At 35.7% G+C, this 20,429-nt stretch overlaps 1 protein-coding gene across 6 annotated transcripts in view; it reads right to left on the reverse strand.

Annotated features, from left to right (window-relative positions):
* The window catches only part of CADPS2 (calcium dependent secretion activator 2), a 495,178-nt gene that overhangs the window by 155,473 nt on the left and 319,276 nt on the right, over positions 1 to 20,429 (reverse strand). For all 6 annotated transcript variants that reach the window (XM_058529077.1, XM_058529069.1, XM_058529059.1 and 3 more), the window contains 2 exons: positions 1,571 to 1,679; positions 296 to 496 (listed from right to left, as the gene is read on the reverse strand). In XM_058529077.1, the coding sequence (XP_058385060.1) occupies positions 296 to 496; positions 1,571 to 1,679 (310 nt within the window). The remainder of the gene's footprint in view (positions 1 to 295; positions 497 to 1,570; positions 1,680 to 20,429) is intronic.

Genomic DNA, 20,429 nt, shown 5'->3' on the forward strand with positions numbered 1-20,429 from the left:
CACAGTAAGTTACAATAAATTTTCTTTTGGGAAGTTTTAGAGAATTTTCTTATATGCTCTTGAGATTCCCAGAGACACGCAATGGTTGGCAAACTCATGACTGGAAACCACAGGCTCCAGATATGTGGGAAAAATTAGATAACTAATTCTGTGACTACTAATATGAACTATTTTTATTCAATTAGGAATCCGTTAATGATGTAAACTATAATACTGAACAAATTTGCCTCAGATAATTTTATATCTTATTAAGGTTATTAATTGATAATCAAATTATTTTTTTAACAAAACTTACAAAGCTGAGCATCTGCATGGAGAGTTCCTCCTTTAGGATTCAGCTTCTGGGTTTGAATTGCAGGAATGGGTTTATATGATTGACCTGTGGCCCTATACATGGCTTGAACCCATAATATTCTATCTTGTTCATCATCACTGGCAAATATTACAGTATCTCCTTCTTTAACAGCATTAAAGAACATCTGACCACCCTGAAGGCCTGTGGAGGAAGAAAGACATTGTTAAAAACTTACACAACTGGCACATTTTAATCTCATTCACTAAATGGTCTCCTGGAAAAGAATCGATTTGATATTAACAGCTCAATGTTTTAAATGATTTTTAGTTGAGGATCAAATCCACAATCCAAGAACTGAAGGAATCATAAGAGAAAGGTTTAAACTTCCGTATTGCTTTGGAAATTAAAAGCAGCTTAAGGAAATGAATAGTCCATGACACAGTAATATTCTGCAAGACATACAAACCTACCCCAGAGAAATGCATAGCATAATCTGATATTTCATGCCAGAGAAGAAAGTTTTATCTGTTGGCACATTTCTCATTCTATAGGCAGGAGAAATATATGATGAGTTTAGCAGAAAAAAAAAAAAAATACAGGTAAGGCAAAAATGATACTTATACTGTATGGTATTTTATCTTTTGCAAAATTCTTTTGCAGAGAAGGTATTTACATTTTTAAGTGACCGATTAGTGAATTTGATCACAGATTCCTATTTTTAATCTCCATATGTTAATTTCTTAATCTCTATGTTTATTGATATCTATATATTTCTTAATTAGGCTTTATTAATTTCATTAATCTCCATATATTCATTCTTTCACTTTTTCACCAATTTTAGATACCAAGTGTCTAGTAGTATACCTAGTATTAATATGGAGGGAGGGAGAGAAGTACAAGAATGTGTTGTTGGGGAGAAAATTGGTAGCATATATAATTCATTTGCCATTTCTTTCCCAATATCTGTTTCTTGTACCTCTTTGCTTTCTAGTAAAGAAGTTTATGTAAACATTGCTGATATTTCTCATATAATTTTTCTACTACAGTAATTTTCACATATTTCATCTTTATACTAAGGTAACAGAGATGATGAGTTATGGCCAAAACTAAGAAGCCCTCAAAAAGATATAACTTTCATCTCGAACAGTCTTGTCCAGGTATGTAAGTGAAATATGTAGCGTATTCATTGAGTGGAGTTTGAAATGTACAATAGGATATTTATGAGAATTTCCTGAATACATGAATGGTAGGGAAAGCGATTCAACTTAGAATTACCTGGGTGGGGATCTGTATAATCCACAGTGTATCCTTCAAGTTGCATTAACTCTTGTGGTTCAGACTTTTTTTCTCTATAACTGCACATGGCAAAAGTGTACTGGCTAACCTGCACAAGAAAAAGTTTGCAGATTGGTTGCATTAAATTTCTTTTAATTTATCAGAAGACGCTTTGCCCAAATTAAAAAAATAACATGATTTGCATATAAATTATTAAATGCTAGCATCTTTCAAAACCTAGCTCAGAGATTAAAGCACTTTTCATTTGTCAGCTTACAGTTAGGCCTGCAGTAAAAGAAGCCTGTTTATTTAACCCAATGATTCTCAAACTTATTTTCTTGTGCTGAAGTCTCACTGGGCTAGAACGATAGCTGCCAACAGCTCTGCAGTCACCTTCCTGACTGTTCCAGCTTAGGTCATAAGGCCATATTTGGACCAATCACTGTGGCCAAGGGGCAAAAGCACCATTATTAGCCCAGTTTGGGTCAAGAGCTCACATCTGCGGTAAAGAATGTTGAATGCTACAATAGGCAGGCCCTTAGAAGTTCCCCCAAAACAGAGGAGGAGGTGCTGTTCCCAGCAGGAGAAAAGAATGTTTGGTGGATTAATAAATATCTAAACTGTAAAATATCCTACAACACAGGATACCATAGAAAACAGTTTGGTTAACGTGAATTATTTCCCTTTTCCACATTTAAACATGAAATGAAACTAAGGAAACATAATGTCTTTCAATAGACAAAAATTACTTAAAGAGAACTCAAAAAGGAGCTAATTACTAAAGAAAAAAATGATTACATGGACTACATTAAGAAATTCTCCTCATTAAAGGACACCACGAAGAAAGTAAAAAGGCAAAGCCACAGACTCAGAGAAGATGTATGCAAAATACATACTCAGCAAAGAAATAATATCCATACGGGGTGATAGATAAGATCAAACACTGAGGTTAACTGGAGAAGAGGAAATTCTGCTTCAAGACTGCAGCATCAACTCCTGAGTTTCCAGCCTGCTGGCCTCTCCGGAGAACTCTGACTGATACCAAAAGCCTCACTATTTGTTATGTATTCCCTTTGCTCCTGTAAATCTCCTTCTAAGAGCTTATCCCAAGGAAACAAATGGACAAGTATTCAAAGATGCTTGTGTAGTGTATTCACTGCAGCAATGCATATAAGAAAAGAATGGAAAAACTAACGGTGGTTTGGTTAAATACATTAATGGCATGACCACACAGTATAATGCTACATACCCAATAAAAGAGAAACGACAAATTTTTTTTTCTGGGCATGGAACTATTTCTAGGACATATTATAACATAAAGAGCAGGTTAAAACCAAAAATGTAGAGTGTGCTTTTTTGGGTAAACACCATACATACACATACACAACACTATATATACATATCCATAAACACATACATATTCATACATTCTATATGAATAGAAAGATACACTAAAATGTTTATAATGACTATTATTGGGTGGTACAATTATAGGTTATTTTAAATTAATTTTTCAGTGTTTGAGTTTTTTTGTGTGTGTGTGTGAGGAAGATTATCCTTGAGCTAACATCTGTTGTCAATCCTCCTCTTTTTGCTGAGGAAGACTGGCTGTGGGCTACCATCCATGCCCATCCTCCTCTACTTTATATGTGGGACACCTGCCACAGCATGGCTTGATAAGCGCGTAGGTCTGCACCAAACCCAGGCCGCTGAGGCAAAACATGCGAACTTAACCACTATGCCACCGGGCCGGCCCCTATGTGTTTGAGGTTTTTTCCAAAGAATATGAATTACTTTTTAATGAGAAAAAAAGTACAGTAATGCGCCACATAACAACGTTTTAGTCAACGACGGACCACATATACAACCGTGGTCCCGTAAGATTAGAACCATACAGCCTAGGTATGTAGTAGGTATACCATCTAGGTTTGTGAAGTACACTCTACGATGTTTGCACAATGACGAAATTGCCTAATGATGCATTTCTCAGAATGTCTCTCTATCATTAAGTGATGCATGACTGAGCAACTACTTCTGTTTTGGAAAAAAAACATAAACCCTTGTTTGTGAACAGTGAGGCCAATAACTTGAGACACCTGTGATTCTTGCTGCTCTTGTTTTCCTTTTCTCATCTTACAGGCTGTCAATGAATTTACTTTTTCACCTGCCTATGCCTAAGACTTACAGATGAAACTCAGTGGCTCCCATAGGGGTTTGTCATTAGACAAGGCTTCAGTTTCCTTGCGTAAAAAGGTACGATTGTGGGGCTTTTTTGGGGGGGGGCGGGGTGAGTGGTAAACAATAACATTACACTTGTATTATTTATTCTAAAAAGAAGCTCATTCTCTTAAGGACAATAACTTAGCTGAAAGTCTCACTATTAAGTAATTTAACATAGTTTATCTTAAAAATATTCTGAAATATTTCAAACATTAACAAAAGTACAATATATACTAGCATGTATATATACCTACCATCCAGCTTTGATGAATCATAATTTCTTGTGTGTTTGTGTATATATATGCTTTAAGTTTTTTTTTTTGGACAGATATAATTAATACCTATAATATATACCACTCAGACCCATTTCCTTTTCTCTCTCCTAGAGGTAATCACCACGCTGAATTTTATGTTTATTATTTCCACGCACGTTTTAAAACTTTTATTACACATAAGTTCTTTCAGGTTCCTGGACCCAATTCTAACGTGTGTGTGTGTGTGTGTGTGTGTATGGGGCGTATTTCCACTCCAACAAGCAATGCTCCAGACGCCAGCTGGGTGTCCCACAATTTAATTAAATTCTGACACTAGCTACCAAGAGATAGCATTAGGTTCTACGGGTTAAGGGTTCAGTCCTCTAAGACTGCCCCCCACCCACTTTTTGCAAGTCCAGGTTGTTACTTGTGTTTCTGACCAACTGGCTACAGATTGGAGGATCCCACAATCCCCTCCTTGTACTTCAGAGGCCAGTCGCAAGTCTAAGTTATTACCTGTTCTTCTGACAGATTGGCTATGGATCAGAGGTTCCTGGGACCTCTCTCCTTGGGTTTGGTTAATTGCTAGAGTGGCTCACAGAACTCAAGAAACTCATTTACTCACTAGATCACTAGTTTATTATAAAAGGATATAACTCAAGAACAGCCAGATGGAAGAGATACACAGGGTAAAGTATGGGAAAAGGGCGAGGAGCTTCCGATGTCTTTCCCATCACGCCACTCACCCAAATCTCCATGTGTTTACCAACTTGGAAGCTCTGCAAACCCCTCCTTTTGGGTTTTTACGGAGGCTTCATTATATAGGTATGTTTGATTAAATCATTGGCCATGGGCGATTTATTCAACCTTCAGCCCCTCTCCCCTCCCACAAGGTCAGGGAGGGTCGGACTGAAAGTTCCAAACCTCTAATCACAGGGTTGGTCCTCCTGGCAACCAGCCCCCATCCTTAGGTGGGGTTCAAGAGTCACCCCATTAAGATAACAAAAGACAACTTTATCACTCTCCTCAGTCATGCATTGCTTAACTATGGGGATACTTCTGAGAAGTGTGTCCTTAGGCCATTGCCTCCTTGTGCAAACATCGTAGAGCCTACTTACACAAACCTAGATGGTATAGCCTACCACACACCTAGACTATGTGGCACTAATCTTATGGGACCACTGTCATATATGTGGTCTGTCGTTGACTAAAATGTCGTTATGCAGCGCATGACTGTACTTAGGAAATTCCAAGGTTTTAGAAGCTCTGTGCCAGAATGGAAATGAAAACCAAACGTACATTTCTTATTATAAATCACAATATCACATAAGTAAATTAATAAAATCAAGTATTTCTTACACATTTTAAAACCTTATATGAATGAATCATATACAATGTTCTGCAACGTTTTTCCCCCCCAGAAGTTCAACGTAGTGTTTAACCATCTTGATACATTTTCTGTTACTTGAATGGTCACACTTTACCCAATGTCCTAATGATGGCTTTCCGTTTGTTCCACTTGTTGCCCTTACAAATAATGCCACAGTGGCCATTCTTGCGCACATATTCTTGCCCACGTGTGATAGCTACTCAAGGGCGACATCAAGGAGTGGAATTGCCAGGTTGTAGGGCGTGCGTATCTCCATCTTTACTGGATATTGCCTAACTACTTTCCTGTTTATACATATACCAGTGGTCCACGAGAGCTCCTGATGTTACACATTTTTGCCAAACTCAGTATTTGGAGTCTTTATTTTTAACCAGTTTTGACAGGTGGGAAATGGTACCTTGCTGTTACTTGGGTTTACAATTCCCATTACCAACAGGACTGAGCATTTCCTTGTATTTTTATTAGCCACTTGGGGTTTCCTGATCATTTTGCTCATTTTCTAATGTATTATTAGTCATTCATACCCTTCTCCATAATCAATTTTGCCAGAGGTTTACTTTTTTGAGTGCTTGCAAAGAATATTTTTGTTATCTGTTAATTCTATTTTTTTTGTTTTATATTCCTTAATTTCTATCTTTATTTTTTCTTTCTTTGTAGGGGGTTAACTTTATTCTTTTATAAATTTTTAAATTCATCTACTTAAGCTTATTCATTTTCAGTTGTTATTCACTATTAATATATGCATTTAAGTTTATTCTAAGTTCACATTAGCTTCATCTCACAAGTTATGTGTAGCATTCTCATTAGTGCAGTTCTAAATACTTCTCATTTTCATTATTTCTTTTTTACATATGAGCTATTCATAAATGTGCTTTTAATTTTGGATTCGTGGTTATATTTTTGAGTTTTAAAGCAATTCCACTATGATCAGAATGATTCAGAATTTTGGTATTTTTCTGCTCTGTTGCCTAGTGCATGACTAGTCTTTATTCATGTTCTCTGTTTGCTTAAAAAGAATGCACCTTTTGCAATTATTGCTCAGTGATTATTTATATCCATTGCATCTAATTTAACTAATGGTACATCTTTCTAATATTTCTTCTCATGCATCAATTAGTGAGAGGTATGTTAAAATCGCTCACCAAGCTGTCCATATGTGAATTCTTCATACAATTCTCTCCAACGTTGCTTTATATTTTTTGGAGATCTATAATCTTACATACGTATGCCTAGGATTGTTATATCTTTCTAGGACTAGTCTATGTTGCTGGTAAATTGTTTTGTTTATTTATGTAGTGGCTTTTTTTTTTTAATCCCTAACACTGTTTTCTGCCTTGAAGTCTATTTTGCTGGATATGCACAAAGCTATACAAGCTTTGTTTTGATTAGTGTGTGCCTAGAAATGTTTTTTCATCTATTCATTCTCAATTATTTTGTTTTATTTTAAATTCCTATAAAAATACATAATTGGATTTTTTAAAGCCCTGAAAATCTAGTCTTTTAACAGACAAGTAAAGATCCTTTATATTTGGCAATATATTTGGACTTATTTCTATCATTTTATTTTGCTCTTTTTATAACGCCTCCTTTTCTCTTATTCCGTCTCTATTAAAAGTTAACAAAATTTCCTCTTTCCTCCGATAGTGCAGCAACTATACATTCGGTTTTTATTATTTTAGTGATTATTCTCTAAAATCCTATTTTGTTTTTTAACTTGTCTCCTCCTGAATACAGGAACCTTTGAGTGCTTTGTTCTCATCACCAGCTCCCATCTTATCTTAGTTGGCTATATAGTATTTCAGACTAGTAATCCTTCAGCACTCTCAAGATATTCCATTGTCAGAAGGCTTATCTATGTTGAAAAGTCTGATGAAAGTCCAATTGTGATTCCCTTGTAGTTAATTTGCCTTTTCTCTCTGGTTTCTCTTAAATGTTCTCCTCATCTTTGTTATCCTGTAGCTTCACCGTGAAAGTTTTAGGAATTTTATGTTTATCCTGGTTAATATTTGTTATATTTCTTGCATCTGATAATTCATGACTTGTATTAATTTTAGAATCTTGTTCATTATCTTCTCAAACGTTGACTCTGTCCCATTTTTCCTTTATTCTGTTTTTCTTCATATTCCATCAAAAGTATCTTGGAACTTTAGATTCTGTCGTCCATATCTTTTAACTTTTTTACATAGTTTATGTTTCTTCATTTCTCCATGCTGAGTTCTGAGTAATTTATTCAGATTATATCTAATATTCTATCATTAATTACATCACTAATTTTCTCTTCAGATGTGTCTAACCTGTTTAACTTGTCCAATAAGGTTGTAATTTCAATGACTGTTTTAAATTTTCAGTAGTAGCTCTGCACAGTCCCATTTCAAATCTGCTTGTTCATTTTTCATAGTGTTCTTTTTTTGTTTTGTTCTTTCCTTATACTTTCGAACCTACTCATAAATTTCATCACCTTAAATACAATTATTTTATAGTTTGTATACGTGGTAATTCTGTTACTGAAATTCCAGGGGTGTAAATAATTGGTTTGTTTTTTAATTTTTTTATTATGAGCTCATCTTCAGCACAGTTTTATCTGTGGATATCTTAAAAGCCTAGGTTAAGGGCTCAACTACCCAAAAAATATTTCTTTAAATGCCAGATGCCCCAAATATATCACCCATCCAGAGGACTTTTTTTTTTTTTTTATTGCAGTAACACTGATTTATAACATTACATAAATTTCGGGCATACATCATTCTATTTTTATTTCTGTGTAGACTACATCATGTTCACCACCCAAAGACTAATTACAGTCCATCACCATACACATGTGCCTAATCACTCCTTTCACCCTCCTCTCTCCTGGCTTTCCCTTTGGTAACCACCAGACGCACTTTTTATGTTAATTTCTTAACTTGGGTGTTTCCCTTATATTTGGATAAAATAAATTAGAACTTCAACATTCTCTGAGTATAGGCTAATAGTTACAAATTCTCATTTACTCCACATTCAGAGCCAAGGCCAAACACAAATTTACCAGCCTGAGGGCAGGTTTTTTCTAGTCCACCATTTCCTGAGACCTAGCTTTTTTTTTTTTTTTTGGTGAGGGAGACCAGCCCTGAGCTAACATCCCATGCCAATCCTCCTCTTTTTGCTGAGGAAGATTGGCCCTGGGCTAACATCCGTGCCCATCTTCCTCTACTTCATGTGGGACGCTGTCATAGCATGGCCTGACACGTGTGCCCGTGGGGATCCCAACCTGCGAACCCTGGGCCGCCGAAACGGAGTGCTCTCACTTAACCGCTACGCCACCGGGCTGGCCCAAGACCTACCTCTTTTAAGTTCTTTATGAGATGATCTCTGATCAAAATGCCCACTTTGACAATGCCTCAGAGTATGTATTCTTTTTCTGAGTGAACAATGAAATCCCAAGCCCCTACATATCAACATCAATACCCCTCATCCCATACTCCAGCCCAGTGCAGTTACAATGTCAATGCACAAGCTTCACTATTTGGTCCCTGGGGTTTTCCTTTCCTCTTGCAGTTCAGCTATGCATTTTAAAAGATGTGCATTATATTTTAACCAGCATTTCTAGGTGTTTGCCATAAAAGAATTCTTAGCATTACCTTTATAGGACTAGCAAAGACCACCAATTAAATCCTTTGGCTAATCCTTCAATTATAATTTTGTTTTATGGAGTTTCTGAATAATAGGTCTAGCTTTTATACGTATAAGAGAGACTATACATATCCTTTTCATTACATTCCAGAAAAAATAAACCTATGATGGGGTTAGTATATAAAACCCAAACATATGCTCAAATTTATCTTATAATTAAAATATAATTATTAGACATCAGGGGACTATTACAAAGTAATACTTTTGTGATCAATTATTAAAATAAAAATATATTGAGCATATAATTCATAAGTTTCTCATTTCATTCTTTCATTTGGAAGAGTTTTAAAAACCTGCTAAAAGAAAGTCTGCTGACACATCACCCACAAATAATCTGGAGCCTGCTGGGAGAGAGATGAACAGCACAGGAAGGTTTGCCTTCCTTGTATGTCTTACAAAAATCTCCATCAATTATTAGCTGGAATATATAGCTACCACTGTGTTTGGAGCTCCAGAGAGACTATCCAACAAGACTCGCCACTTTTATTCATGTCTTCACCCGAACTCCCAAGCAGGAAAATATCACCTTCACCTTTAAAATTCCACTTTCTATCTATTTCTTAATTTGGTAAAACCCTACTCCTCCAAGACCTGTACAAACTTGTCCCCTTTCCCTTTCTAACTGCATCTCCTTGTGTGTTGTCTCCCACAGTTTCTGGCATATAGTCCCTGCCTTTTGATTTCTCCATGAAGTTCAACTTATTTCAATTTGATAAATACTCTGTTCAGCCATATTTGAAAATTATTGTTGAAAGTACAAATCACACACTTATCTTGTCAAAAAGAAAAAAAACACGACTAGTCTAGCAGCCCAAATTACCCAACTTGTACTCTTAAATGAATCCTCCTCCACTTGCCATGCAAGTAATATTTGATTTTTTAAAATGTGAAACACTCCACGTAACATGTTCAAGAAACAATAAACACGAGGCCAAATTCATTCATCCAACTAGTCTGTCTTAAACCCCCACTACGTGATGGACACAGTTACAAGAGCCTTGGAGGAACCAAGTCTTACTCTTTCAGGATACACAGATAGCTATGATGCAATCAATCATAGCCATAAGAAAGACATCCAAATGCTAAGAAAAATCAGGAAAAACAAAATGAAACAATGAACCAAAAAATAACTTGGGAAACAATTAATTACGGATTATTCACATTAAAAAGAATTCTTACCTTCTCAAAAACATCTGAATATGTCAGTAGTGAGATCTTTCTAATGTATTTTTGTGTGTGTGTGAGGAAGATTAGCCCTGAGCTAAGATCTGTTGCCAATCCTCCTTTCGCTGAGGAAGATTGGCCCTGTGCTAACATCCGTGCCCATCTTCCTCTACTTTATATGTGACGCCGCCACAGCATGGCTTGATGAGCGGTGTGCGGGTCTGCACCTAGGATCCCAATCTGTGAACCCCGGGCCGCAGAAGCGGAGCACTCGAACTTAACCACTACGCCACTGGGCCACTCCCTCTATATTTTACATATTTTTACTTACAGAAAGTAGTAAACCCAAAATATTGGAAGTTATTGCAAATTGAAAACTGATCAGAAAAAATGGTAAGCAGTTTTGGAATTGTAACGAAACATAATAAAATGTATAACTTCATTCCAAATCTTATTTACTTATACATAAGATACATATTATATAATAGTATACCTGGAATTGGATTTCTCAATATTATAGGTTTACGTTCTGATGGTATTGTCTTACAAGGTATTTATTTACTCAGTAAAAATTAACCAATTGAATAAAACATTGTTACATTTGATAGAATTATAGATTTTCATTATTTGGTGAGGATTTAAAGAGAATAGATTTGGAAACTAGAGACTATCATATCTAGAACATTCAAGTCTTACTAAATCACGAATACTTAAATGCAGAGCTAAGCTTTGCTGAAAAGAAAACAGACTATTCTTTGAAACATACTGGTTTTGAGAGATGAGGTCAAGGATCTCAAATCTCAACTCCAGAGTTCACACACGAGGAAACTGACTTTCCCAAGGTCACCCAGAAGGACATGGTCATCTTGAGGAGAGAACACAAGTCTCCTCAATCCCGTTAGGTATTTCTCCAATATACCATGTTATTTTATAATTCACATTCTAAAATTTAAAAACAACTGATTTCCCAAGTAATAAGCCAATTACCTCTTAATTCCTGGCAAAGTTATTACTTAAGATAGCCAAAAGATATATAGATATCTATAAGAATCTATAACCAAAGACTAAGACTACTAAGGGCACGGGAGAGAAAGAAAAGTGAATTGAATAGCAAATAACTTGAGGCATTACTGCTTTAACATTTATCTTCTCTCAGGTACATATTTAATAAATCATTTGTTCTATAGTAATTGCTGATTATATCTTTAATCAACATAAAATTATCATCCTTTCACGTGTTTAATACTTCCCTTAAGTTTTACTTGCTCTGAATTTAACATTGTCGTCCCATTTTTCTCTTTGTGTTTTTGCCTTTTGTTTGTGGTATGTCTCTTATAATCACTATACATATGGATTTTGGTTTTTATCCCATTCTGAGACTCTGACTGCTAATAGGTCCATTTAAGTATTTTCAGTAAAAACTGATATATTTTGTCTTTTTTTTTTGCTGTCTTTTGTTATATGGCTACTAAGTTTTCTTGGCATCCTATTTTTATTCCATACTAGCTACTTTTAAAGATGTCAAAGACACAGTTGACCCCATATTTCCTGTATTTATTGAAAAACAAAATCATTTTTCACACTATTTCTTATGTAACTTGAGAAATATAGCCTGTTTCTATTGCTCCATTATCGTTGACACAATCTAGAGTTTAGGTTTCACATTTTATTATAATTACTTAATTACTTCAAACGTCTATGACTTATTTTAGGATTTTTCATGTTTGAGTCAAAACATTTTATAACAGTAATTTAGATCTAGCTATATTTTTTATCATTACTCTTGATAAATCATACTCTTTTATACTCTTGATATCATACTCTTTTACATTTTGCTTCATATTTCTGAGATACTCTACTCATTCATCTCTTAAATATCAGCTCTCCCTTTAAATATTTTCAGGATGGTGAATTGTGTATTTGCTGAATCTCTACCCATATGAGAATATCTTTCCAGTGCTTTTATCCATGAACTTTGTGGATGTGTCCTAAATTCTCAAATCACACAATTTCCCATCAATTCTCTGTAGATATAACTCTATTGACTTCTGTAGTTGAGATGTCTGAGGCAACATACATATTTTTAATTGGAAAAATATTTTGGAAGAAATGCTTGGATGAAATCTCTTCTCACTAAATTTATTTGCAGACTAATTGCTTTTAAATATCAGAAATTTTTTTTACTTTTATTGTAAATTTTATTGCTACTTCTGCTGTTTATCTGTTTTCTCCTCTTCTCACTTAAGTAGACTTTGTTATACTGGATATTTGTTTTCTTAATATTTGTCACATGAGCAGAGTTTCATTTCAGACTTTCTCTCATCTTCTACATTACAGATTTCATTTTATATAGTGTTCATTCTGTATATCATTGCCTAAAATTTGTTTTTAGTTTTACTGCCTTATTTCTGTCAGATATGTCATTAATCTCAGCTTACTCTCATCTCATTTTCCTAAACTTTTCAATCGAGTCCATGTTTCTTATAAATTATTTAAAACATAAAATCAATATATTTGATTTTAATATTATAGAATCTCTCCATAGGTTTCCATTAGTCCCTTCCCCCTTTTATCTATCCTTGAACAGACAGAGATCTTTCAAGGTCTGAAATTTGCCAAATGACAGGAAATCCTTATCGATTCCCCTCCGTCTCCCACTAGAGTAAGGACACCATTTACCTCTTCAGTCTTAAGCCGGAGAGCAAGTAAAACGAACAGCTCTCTCCAACCCACTTTTCATTTTATAGCAGGCATTTATGGAGTGAGGTCTGGATAGGAATTCTTCCTGCTGCAATTGTGTGGCTCTCTACACTCAGTGGCAACACAAGATATTTTGAAACTTAGGTGATTTGCTCATTTTTTTTGCTTTCAGCAAAATTACGGAAGGACCTATTTAGCCATAAAATGACAGAATACTAAAAATAATTTTTATGATATATCACTATGTGCTTGGGGCATCTAATGCAGGAGTTAAAAAAACATTTGAGAAACTGAGTGATACTACTGTGACAAAACTTCTGTTTCTATCTACTGATTTAGATGAGCCAGGCTTCTCCATGCTTACATCTCTAAAATCACATGAACAAAAGAGAAATTAATGTGAAACCTTTTCTCACTCTAATAATATTTACAGACAAACTGGGAAAGGAAGCCATATCCAGCTCATTAAGATAGCATTTCCAATAAAATTTAACTATGTTTAATTACTTTTCTTCTAAATTTGTCATATATTTACATGCTTTTACCAGTTGTGTGCCACTCATAATTGTAATTATACTTCGATATAAAAGAAATTTTTAATATTTAAAGCCCTTTGTTTACAGGAGTTGTTTTCCTTTTCACTTCTATTTTTCTTTAGATGACCTAGTTTGACTTGGTTTGTTCAAACAGAGGGACAAGAGGAAATAAATCTGGGTGTTTAGCATAAAGAGAGCAAATGATAGAGCTATTTTTAGAGAAAGGGGCTTTTTGTCTTTCCTATGTTATTCTTCATGTCTGTTTGATATCTCTGTTTTCTGGTTATCTTTATTCATTTGGTTTAAACAACAATAATTTATTGTCCCAAAGTTCTGGAGGCTAGAAGTTTAAAACTAAGGTGTTGGCAGGGTTGGTTCTTCTGAGGCTGTGAGGGACAATCTGTTCCTTGCCTCTCATCTCGCTTCTGGTGGTTTTGTGGCATTTTAGGAATTCCTTGGCTTGTAGGAGCATCATCTCTGTCTATGCCTTCATCTTCACGTGCCATTCTCCCTAGATGCATGTCCCCAAATTCCCTCCTTTTTTATAAGGACACTAGTAATACTGGATTAATGGCTCACCCTTCTCCAGTATGACCTCATCTTCATTACATCTACAACACCATTTCCAAACCAGGTTACATTCTGAGGTACTGGGGGTTATGACTTCAACATAAGAGTGTTTTTGGTTGTTTTAATTCCAATTTTGTAGGCTTTTTTTAATTGCAGAGAAGCATGACAGAGTGATTAAGAATATTTTGAAGCATAGCATAATACTTATTTCCTAAGAATAAAATTCTGTTTGGGAAGAGTCATGGAAACAAGAATTCAAGGAGAAAAAGCTAACATACGATTTGCAACGGTTACAGGTGGATACAAAATCACAACAGTATTTAGATTCTATTGGGCATGTGTATGATTCATTTAATGTTTTTTTTTTCTTTTTAGAAATTGCATCTATTGCAACTGGTTTAAATTTATGATGAAAAGTTTACAATGATCTATAATTGTATAAAATTATTTTAGGGGACATATTAGCAAAATAGTTTGAAGACTGATGTGAGCGCTCCTTCCTATCTGGTCTTTTAAGAAGACATATCTGGTCCTATCTTGATATCTTTTGGAGATCTGGGAACTAGTCTTTCATCCCTTACTAGTCAGAACAGTAAATAACTGAATTTAGTTTCAAGTGCATTTACAATTTTCATATCTTCCTCCGTGTTCTTATTGGTATTTTTTCCCCTCTCTTTTATTGAACAGATATTTATTGAGCATCTACAGCCAATTTTTCTAGGCCTTGAGAATACAACAATGTCCCCAGCAGCAGAATCAGAAAAAAAATTAGACGAAACAATATCACACCGTGAGAATGGAGAAGACTAAACTACAAATAAAGAGATACCTAAAACAATTTTGGGTGGTGAGTTGTTTTGAAGACAAATAAAGCAGAGTGAAGAAAATAACATTGAAGGTGGTCTATCTTCAATAATGTGGCCAGAAAACAGCTCTCCGAAGACAATCACATTAGGGTATTTCAATTGGAAGTGAAGGGGGATAAGACAGGTTTAACAAATGAGTCTGCCATTTCAAATGCAAGTCCCACTTTCATTTCCCCCTCAATTACTTATCCTTATTCTTTCCAACTTATCTTTGACAAGACCTTGGGCAAGTCATTTTAACCCTTATATACCTCAGTTTGATTTTCTGTAAAACAGAGACAACAATAACGTACGGTACAGGGTTTTGAGAGAATTAGAGAACTGACATAGAGTACCTAGCACAATGCTTGTCTGGTATGCAGTGGTCTCCCAATAAATCAAACCCAGTTGTCCGGGAACCATCATCCTTCTCTCACTATTCTTTTGCGTCTTCCAACAGTCATTTCGTTTTGGGTTAGAGATGCAGTTTGTTGCCATAACACAGTGAAGCCACCTGACTGATTTGGCGATTGAACTGATTTTCGGGCCATATGCCTCCATGCTGTGAATGACTTGCGACTGCTGACTTTCTCGTCTCGGCCTTCTGTTTTCCATCCTCACTTAGTTCTCTTTCTCCCCACTCTCACAGATGGTTTCTTTCCGTTATGATTATGATTATGTTGTTGAAGATACTTGTTGAATATGTAAATGAACAAGAAACCGAGGAAGAGAAGAAAAAGTGGAGATGCCCCTAAATGTAGTTTTAGATATTATCCCCTCTATTTCTAATGGACATTATCTTGAATATATATTTTAGTGTATTTAAAATTGTTCTCTTACACAAAAAAGATGATTAATCTCTAAAGCTCTTTGTATAAATTATGTTCACATTCTCATGCATTAAAGAATCCACACTTGATATGAGTAACTCATCTAAAATGCTAAAAATTTGCTTGCCATTTAAGATCTAGCCTTAAAAACTACCTGTCCAAAGGCTACTTGTTTTTTACATGCAGTGTAAAATGGTTACATCAATGCTGCTTTTAATTTATATAACTTGAAGTATGGGTCAAGTTACTGTTTTATGCTTTATTTTTGAGTACTGCATTTCTAGCTATCTTTAAATAATACAATTATTTCTTAACATGATAGACACATAAAATTTTAAGTACAAGTTTCAATATCTTGAGAGATACTTAAAAAAACCCCAAGAAACAAAATACCTCCAGCTTTGGAGGAATCTTCTACTTTCTAAAGCCATAGTGATTTAAATGATAAAGTACTAAATACTTGTTTTATTTCGTACTTTTAATATTTTGTTTAACATCTCAAAAGTCACCCAACAGACCCAGAATCTGTCACAGATAATTGGGCATTGAGTTTTAACGAAGAGTACAGATGGGAGAGTAACAGAATACCAATGACTAACAGAGCTGTCACTGACAATCAGGAAATCTGACCCAGGGGACAAATGAAAAAGGTACAGCTTGGCTTTCGAACACATTGACTCCAGAAGCAACTATCTATGAATACCATCCCTCTGACTCACTGGTTCCTGGTTCTATTTCTATAAAATGATGCTGCATTTTATATTTCTTTTGTTTCCCCTAGTATCCCTAAGAGCTCTCACTTTTACCCACCTCTTTCGCAAGGTTATACTAGATCACCTTCCTGAGGCAAACCCTACAACGAACCTGCAGTGTAAATTCAGGTGAATCTTTCTGAATAGTGTTAACACCTGCAGCTACTGGTTTTCTAGCCAGTACCCAGATTAAGGATAATTGGGAGAAGTGGCACTCGGAAAGAACTGTCAATATCACTTGGCACTAATAGTTAAAATATGCTGCTGAAAGACAAGCCACAGGGACCAGGGGGTCACCCTGCTCCCTGGGCTCCCAGCTGGAGGCAGTCTTGCAGCCTCTACTCTGCCCCGTCACCACACGCCAGGGAATCAGAGAGAAACAGGTGGTCTGACCTATTCTGATCTAGTATTTGTTTTCACTTATAAGCTTACTTGTGTATTACTAAACAAAGCTCATACTATATACTATATTGCAACTGAAAATCCTTTCAGTGGAAAGACAGAGCAATAATAAACATTCAATATCCTTAACCCAATCCACTCTTAACCCCATAAAGAATGGATTATGTTGAGAACTGGGGGATACAAACAGACTTTAATCTGAGGACAGGATTAAATCAGGTTTTGGCATCACTACTTTTGACAGGGCACCTTAAGTTGCTGAGGTCCCACAAGGTATCTGCATCTGGTCTGGGAAACCTCCCATTTTGATTTCAACTGTCAACGTGTTCAACACCTGTCCATGTCCACACGTGTAAGTGCTAACCATGAGTTTTTAGAGACCACAGCATTCAGGTTTTATGTTGTATTCCTCCTGCAGGGATCATGTTAACAGCTGGCAGCTTAGCAACTGCCACCATCTAATTTCAGTAAAGATTAAGGCTTAAAAAGTCCTTAGCTGGAAACATTCTTGGCAGAGGGTAAAGGTGCTGCTTGAGTTATTAAAAAAAAAAAAAAAATCCCAGAGCTTAATTTAATCGAGGAAAATGAATATATCTTCAAGATTATGATGGATTTGAGGGGAATAATTATTTATTGTCTTGATAAATGGCGTAAAAAAGATTTAGGAGTGTATAAATTAGAAAGAGGAAAGGCAGTCTTTTTAAAACAATGCTCAGAGCGATTTGCATATACTCCTTTATTTAACAAATATTTAGTCAGTGTCTACTCACAGTAGATTATAAGAAAGGTAAGGTCCTTATTTTCATAGAGCATATATTCTAGAAGGGGTAAAGAGACAATAAAAAATATATAAAAAAGATAACTTTGACTAGAGATAAATGCTCTGAAAAATATAAAACAGGGTAACGTGACAGGGAGTGAGTTGAGGGGTACTTTAGATTGGGTGGGTAGAAAAGGCCATTTGAGGTGATATTTGACCTGATATATAAATGAGTAGGTAGAACAAGCCAGCCAGCCATGGGAAAATGAAAGCAATGGAATGTTTAGAATTTCTATAGGTTTAGAGGTAGCCAAACAACAACTGGGTGGAAGCAAGGTAGGGGACTTAATTCAAAGGCATATCTGCATAGAAATCACACAAAAAATAAACACATATTATTATTTGCGGTACCTTTGGAGAGGGCTGGTAACTTGGAGGCGCTAAACTCCAACTCTCGGCACTACAATTAATCTAGGGGCAGAACACTCAAAGGCAAGGTGCTGCTCAGTGAGAGAGGGAGACTTGTAGGAAGGAGAATGGAATAAGGCGGCAATGCTGGTAGGGGTGTTGACGGGGGCCTTTCATTTTCTACCATAATTACTTCTGTACGGTTTGATTTTATCCTACAATGAGCATGTCCTGCGTTTGCAAATTTTAAATCAATTTAGAACGTGAAGCTGGAGAGCCACTATCCTGTGACTTTCTTGATCTGACAGCAGTATATTCGTTCACTTCATATTACTATAAGCATGCAGTTGACGTCTTAAGACTAAACCTAGACCATTTCATGCAGTTGTGGCATTCTCCAACATGTGACAGCAGCCTGCTGCAGTGGATCTCCGTGTGTGCTGAATATTTCAGAAATCAATAGGCTGGGGCAGCCACTTTAAGTTTAAAGCAGACTTTGATGGCATCTCACTAACAGAGTGCTTCTCCTACGTTTGCAGCATGTACGGATCACTCAGTGGCATGGCTGACTGTTTACATCCTGTGCCAACTCAGCTGATGTGTAATTAACATTACGTCTTGAAAGCCTGCTGTTGTTTGCAGCAACTTCAAGTCATGATTCTGTCACATCGACAACAAGCAGTGAACACTTTGATACAGGGCCAAAACAACATCGACGTCGACTTCAGCTTCCGGTGATGTCACGCAGGAAGTGTCCTTCTTCAGCACGGGACTCTTCACGCCATCACTCACTGGCCATTTCTTTAATGTAGTAACACTGTTGTACTTCATGAATTAATGATCCACAGTGATTATTCATATCTGCTTGTCTTCAGATCAACTGTAGCTGTGTGCATCAACTTAATCACAGCACTCTGACAGAGGACATACCAGCTTAGTCTCTAGAGTCTGACAGAACTGGATTTGATCACTTGACTCTACCACATACTAACTGTGAAATTCTGGGTAAATTATACAACCCCTTTGTACATTAATTTTATCTGCACAATGAGGATAATAATACCTACACTCAAACGTATCTTATTCTGAGGAATAAATAAGATAATGTGTTAAAAGTGCTTTACATAAAAGCCTGCCACAATTGCGTAATAAATATTAGATTAAATATAGCAATAATTCTATTAAGAGGAGAGCGCTTCAGGAATTTTTGGATTTATCACAGAATATTCAATACCTGGGGGCATACAGTTAACACGGTTATTTGAACAGGCATTACTAGAATATGGAGTTACGAAATAATTCAGTTTGGTTAAATCATAAAAACAATTTTAAAGCTATTAAATGGTTTTACTGTAATGAACAAAACTGTTAGTGTCATAAGTACTATATACCAATGATATCCTCCAAATCTAACATACTGAATAATCATAAGAAAAATGAATAAGAAACATATGTAAGCTTAATTTTGGTAAGATTTCAAAAATATTCTTCAAAATCACTGCTCTTTCAATTTGGCTTGAACCAAAATTTACCTTCATTAAAAAAAATGCAGCCTCTTAAAAAACATAAAAATCCATTTAATACTGCAACTCTATTGGCTTCAGAATCTAAATGGGGACCAAAAGTAATCTCATGTAGAAGCTAAACACACACTCCAACACTAATAAATGATTTATTTTCCCATTTTCAACTCTGATCTAAATGCTTATAGGAGAGTCCTTGAAAAGTCTTTTCACCTCAGCAGCTCCTCAAGTGTTCACTTTGAACAATGACTTTGCAGCTGGCCAAACTTGACTCTCCAATTTTTATGAGTACAAATTCTTGGGCCGATAGCTAGATCTCCGGCTATATTACTCATATAATACACACTCACAAGTGGTGATGAGATTCACATTATCACCAGAGCACCATTCTGCTGATGGCAGCAGCAGACACAGCAGGGGTATACTGTCCTCCCTAGAAAAACGACTCCTTCACCTTTCAATAATGCAGCCTGCAGGTATGGACCTACAAGCTGTGAGCCGATAGAATGAAAGCTATCTTTAAAAATACTAATAAAAACTACCTAGTTCCCCTCAATGGGTCATTCTCGTTGAATCTATACATATCAATTTAGATTTTGAAGTGTGTGTATTCAATTCGTCTTCCCATTACATTTGGAATTGAAAGGAAGATTCAATTGTACTTAAAACTTCAAAAAGTTGTCCAAGTATTGGCATGTATATTTCATTTCAGTACATTTGGGCACAGGATTCTCTGTGAGTGCATGTATGTACATATATTTGTGTAAAGATATAATGCTTAAATATGACTTCAAATTTTAAGATGATACCTTTTGTAGAATAAATCTGAATTCATT

Source organism: Diceros bicornis, chromosome 3, assembly GCF_020826845.1.
Source record: "Diceros bicornis minor isolate mBicDic1 chromosome 3, mDicBic1.mat.cur, whole genome shotgun sequence".
NCBI classification, from domain to species: Eukaryota; Metazoa; Chordata; class Mammalia; order Perissodactyla; family Rhinocerotidae; genus Diceros; species Diceros bicornis.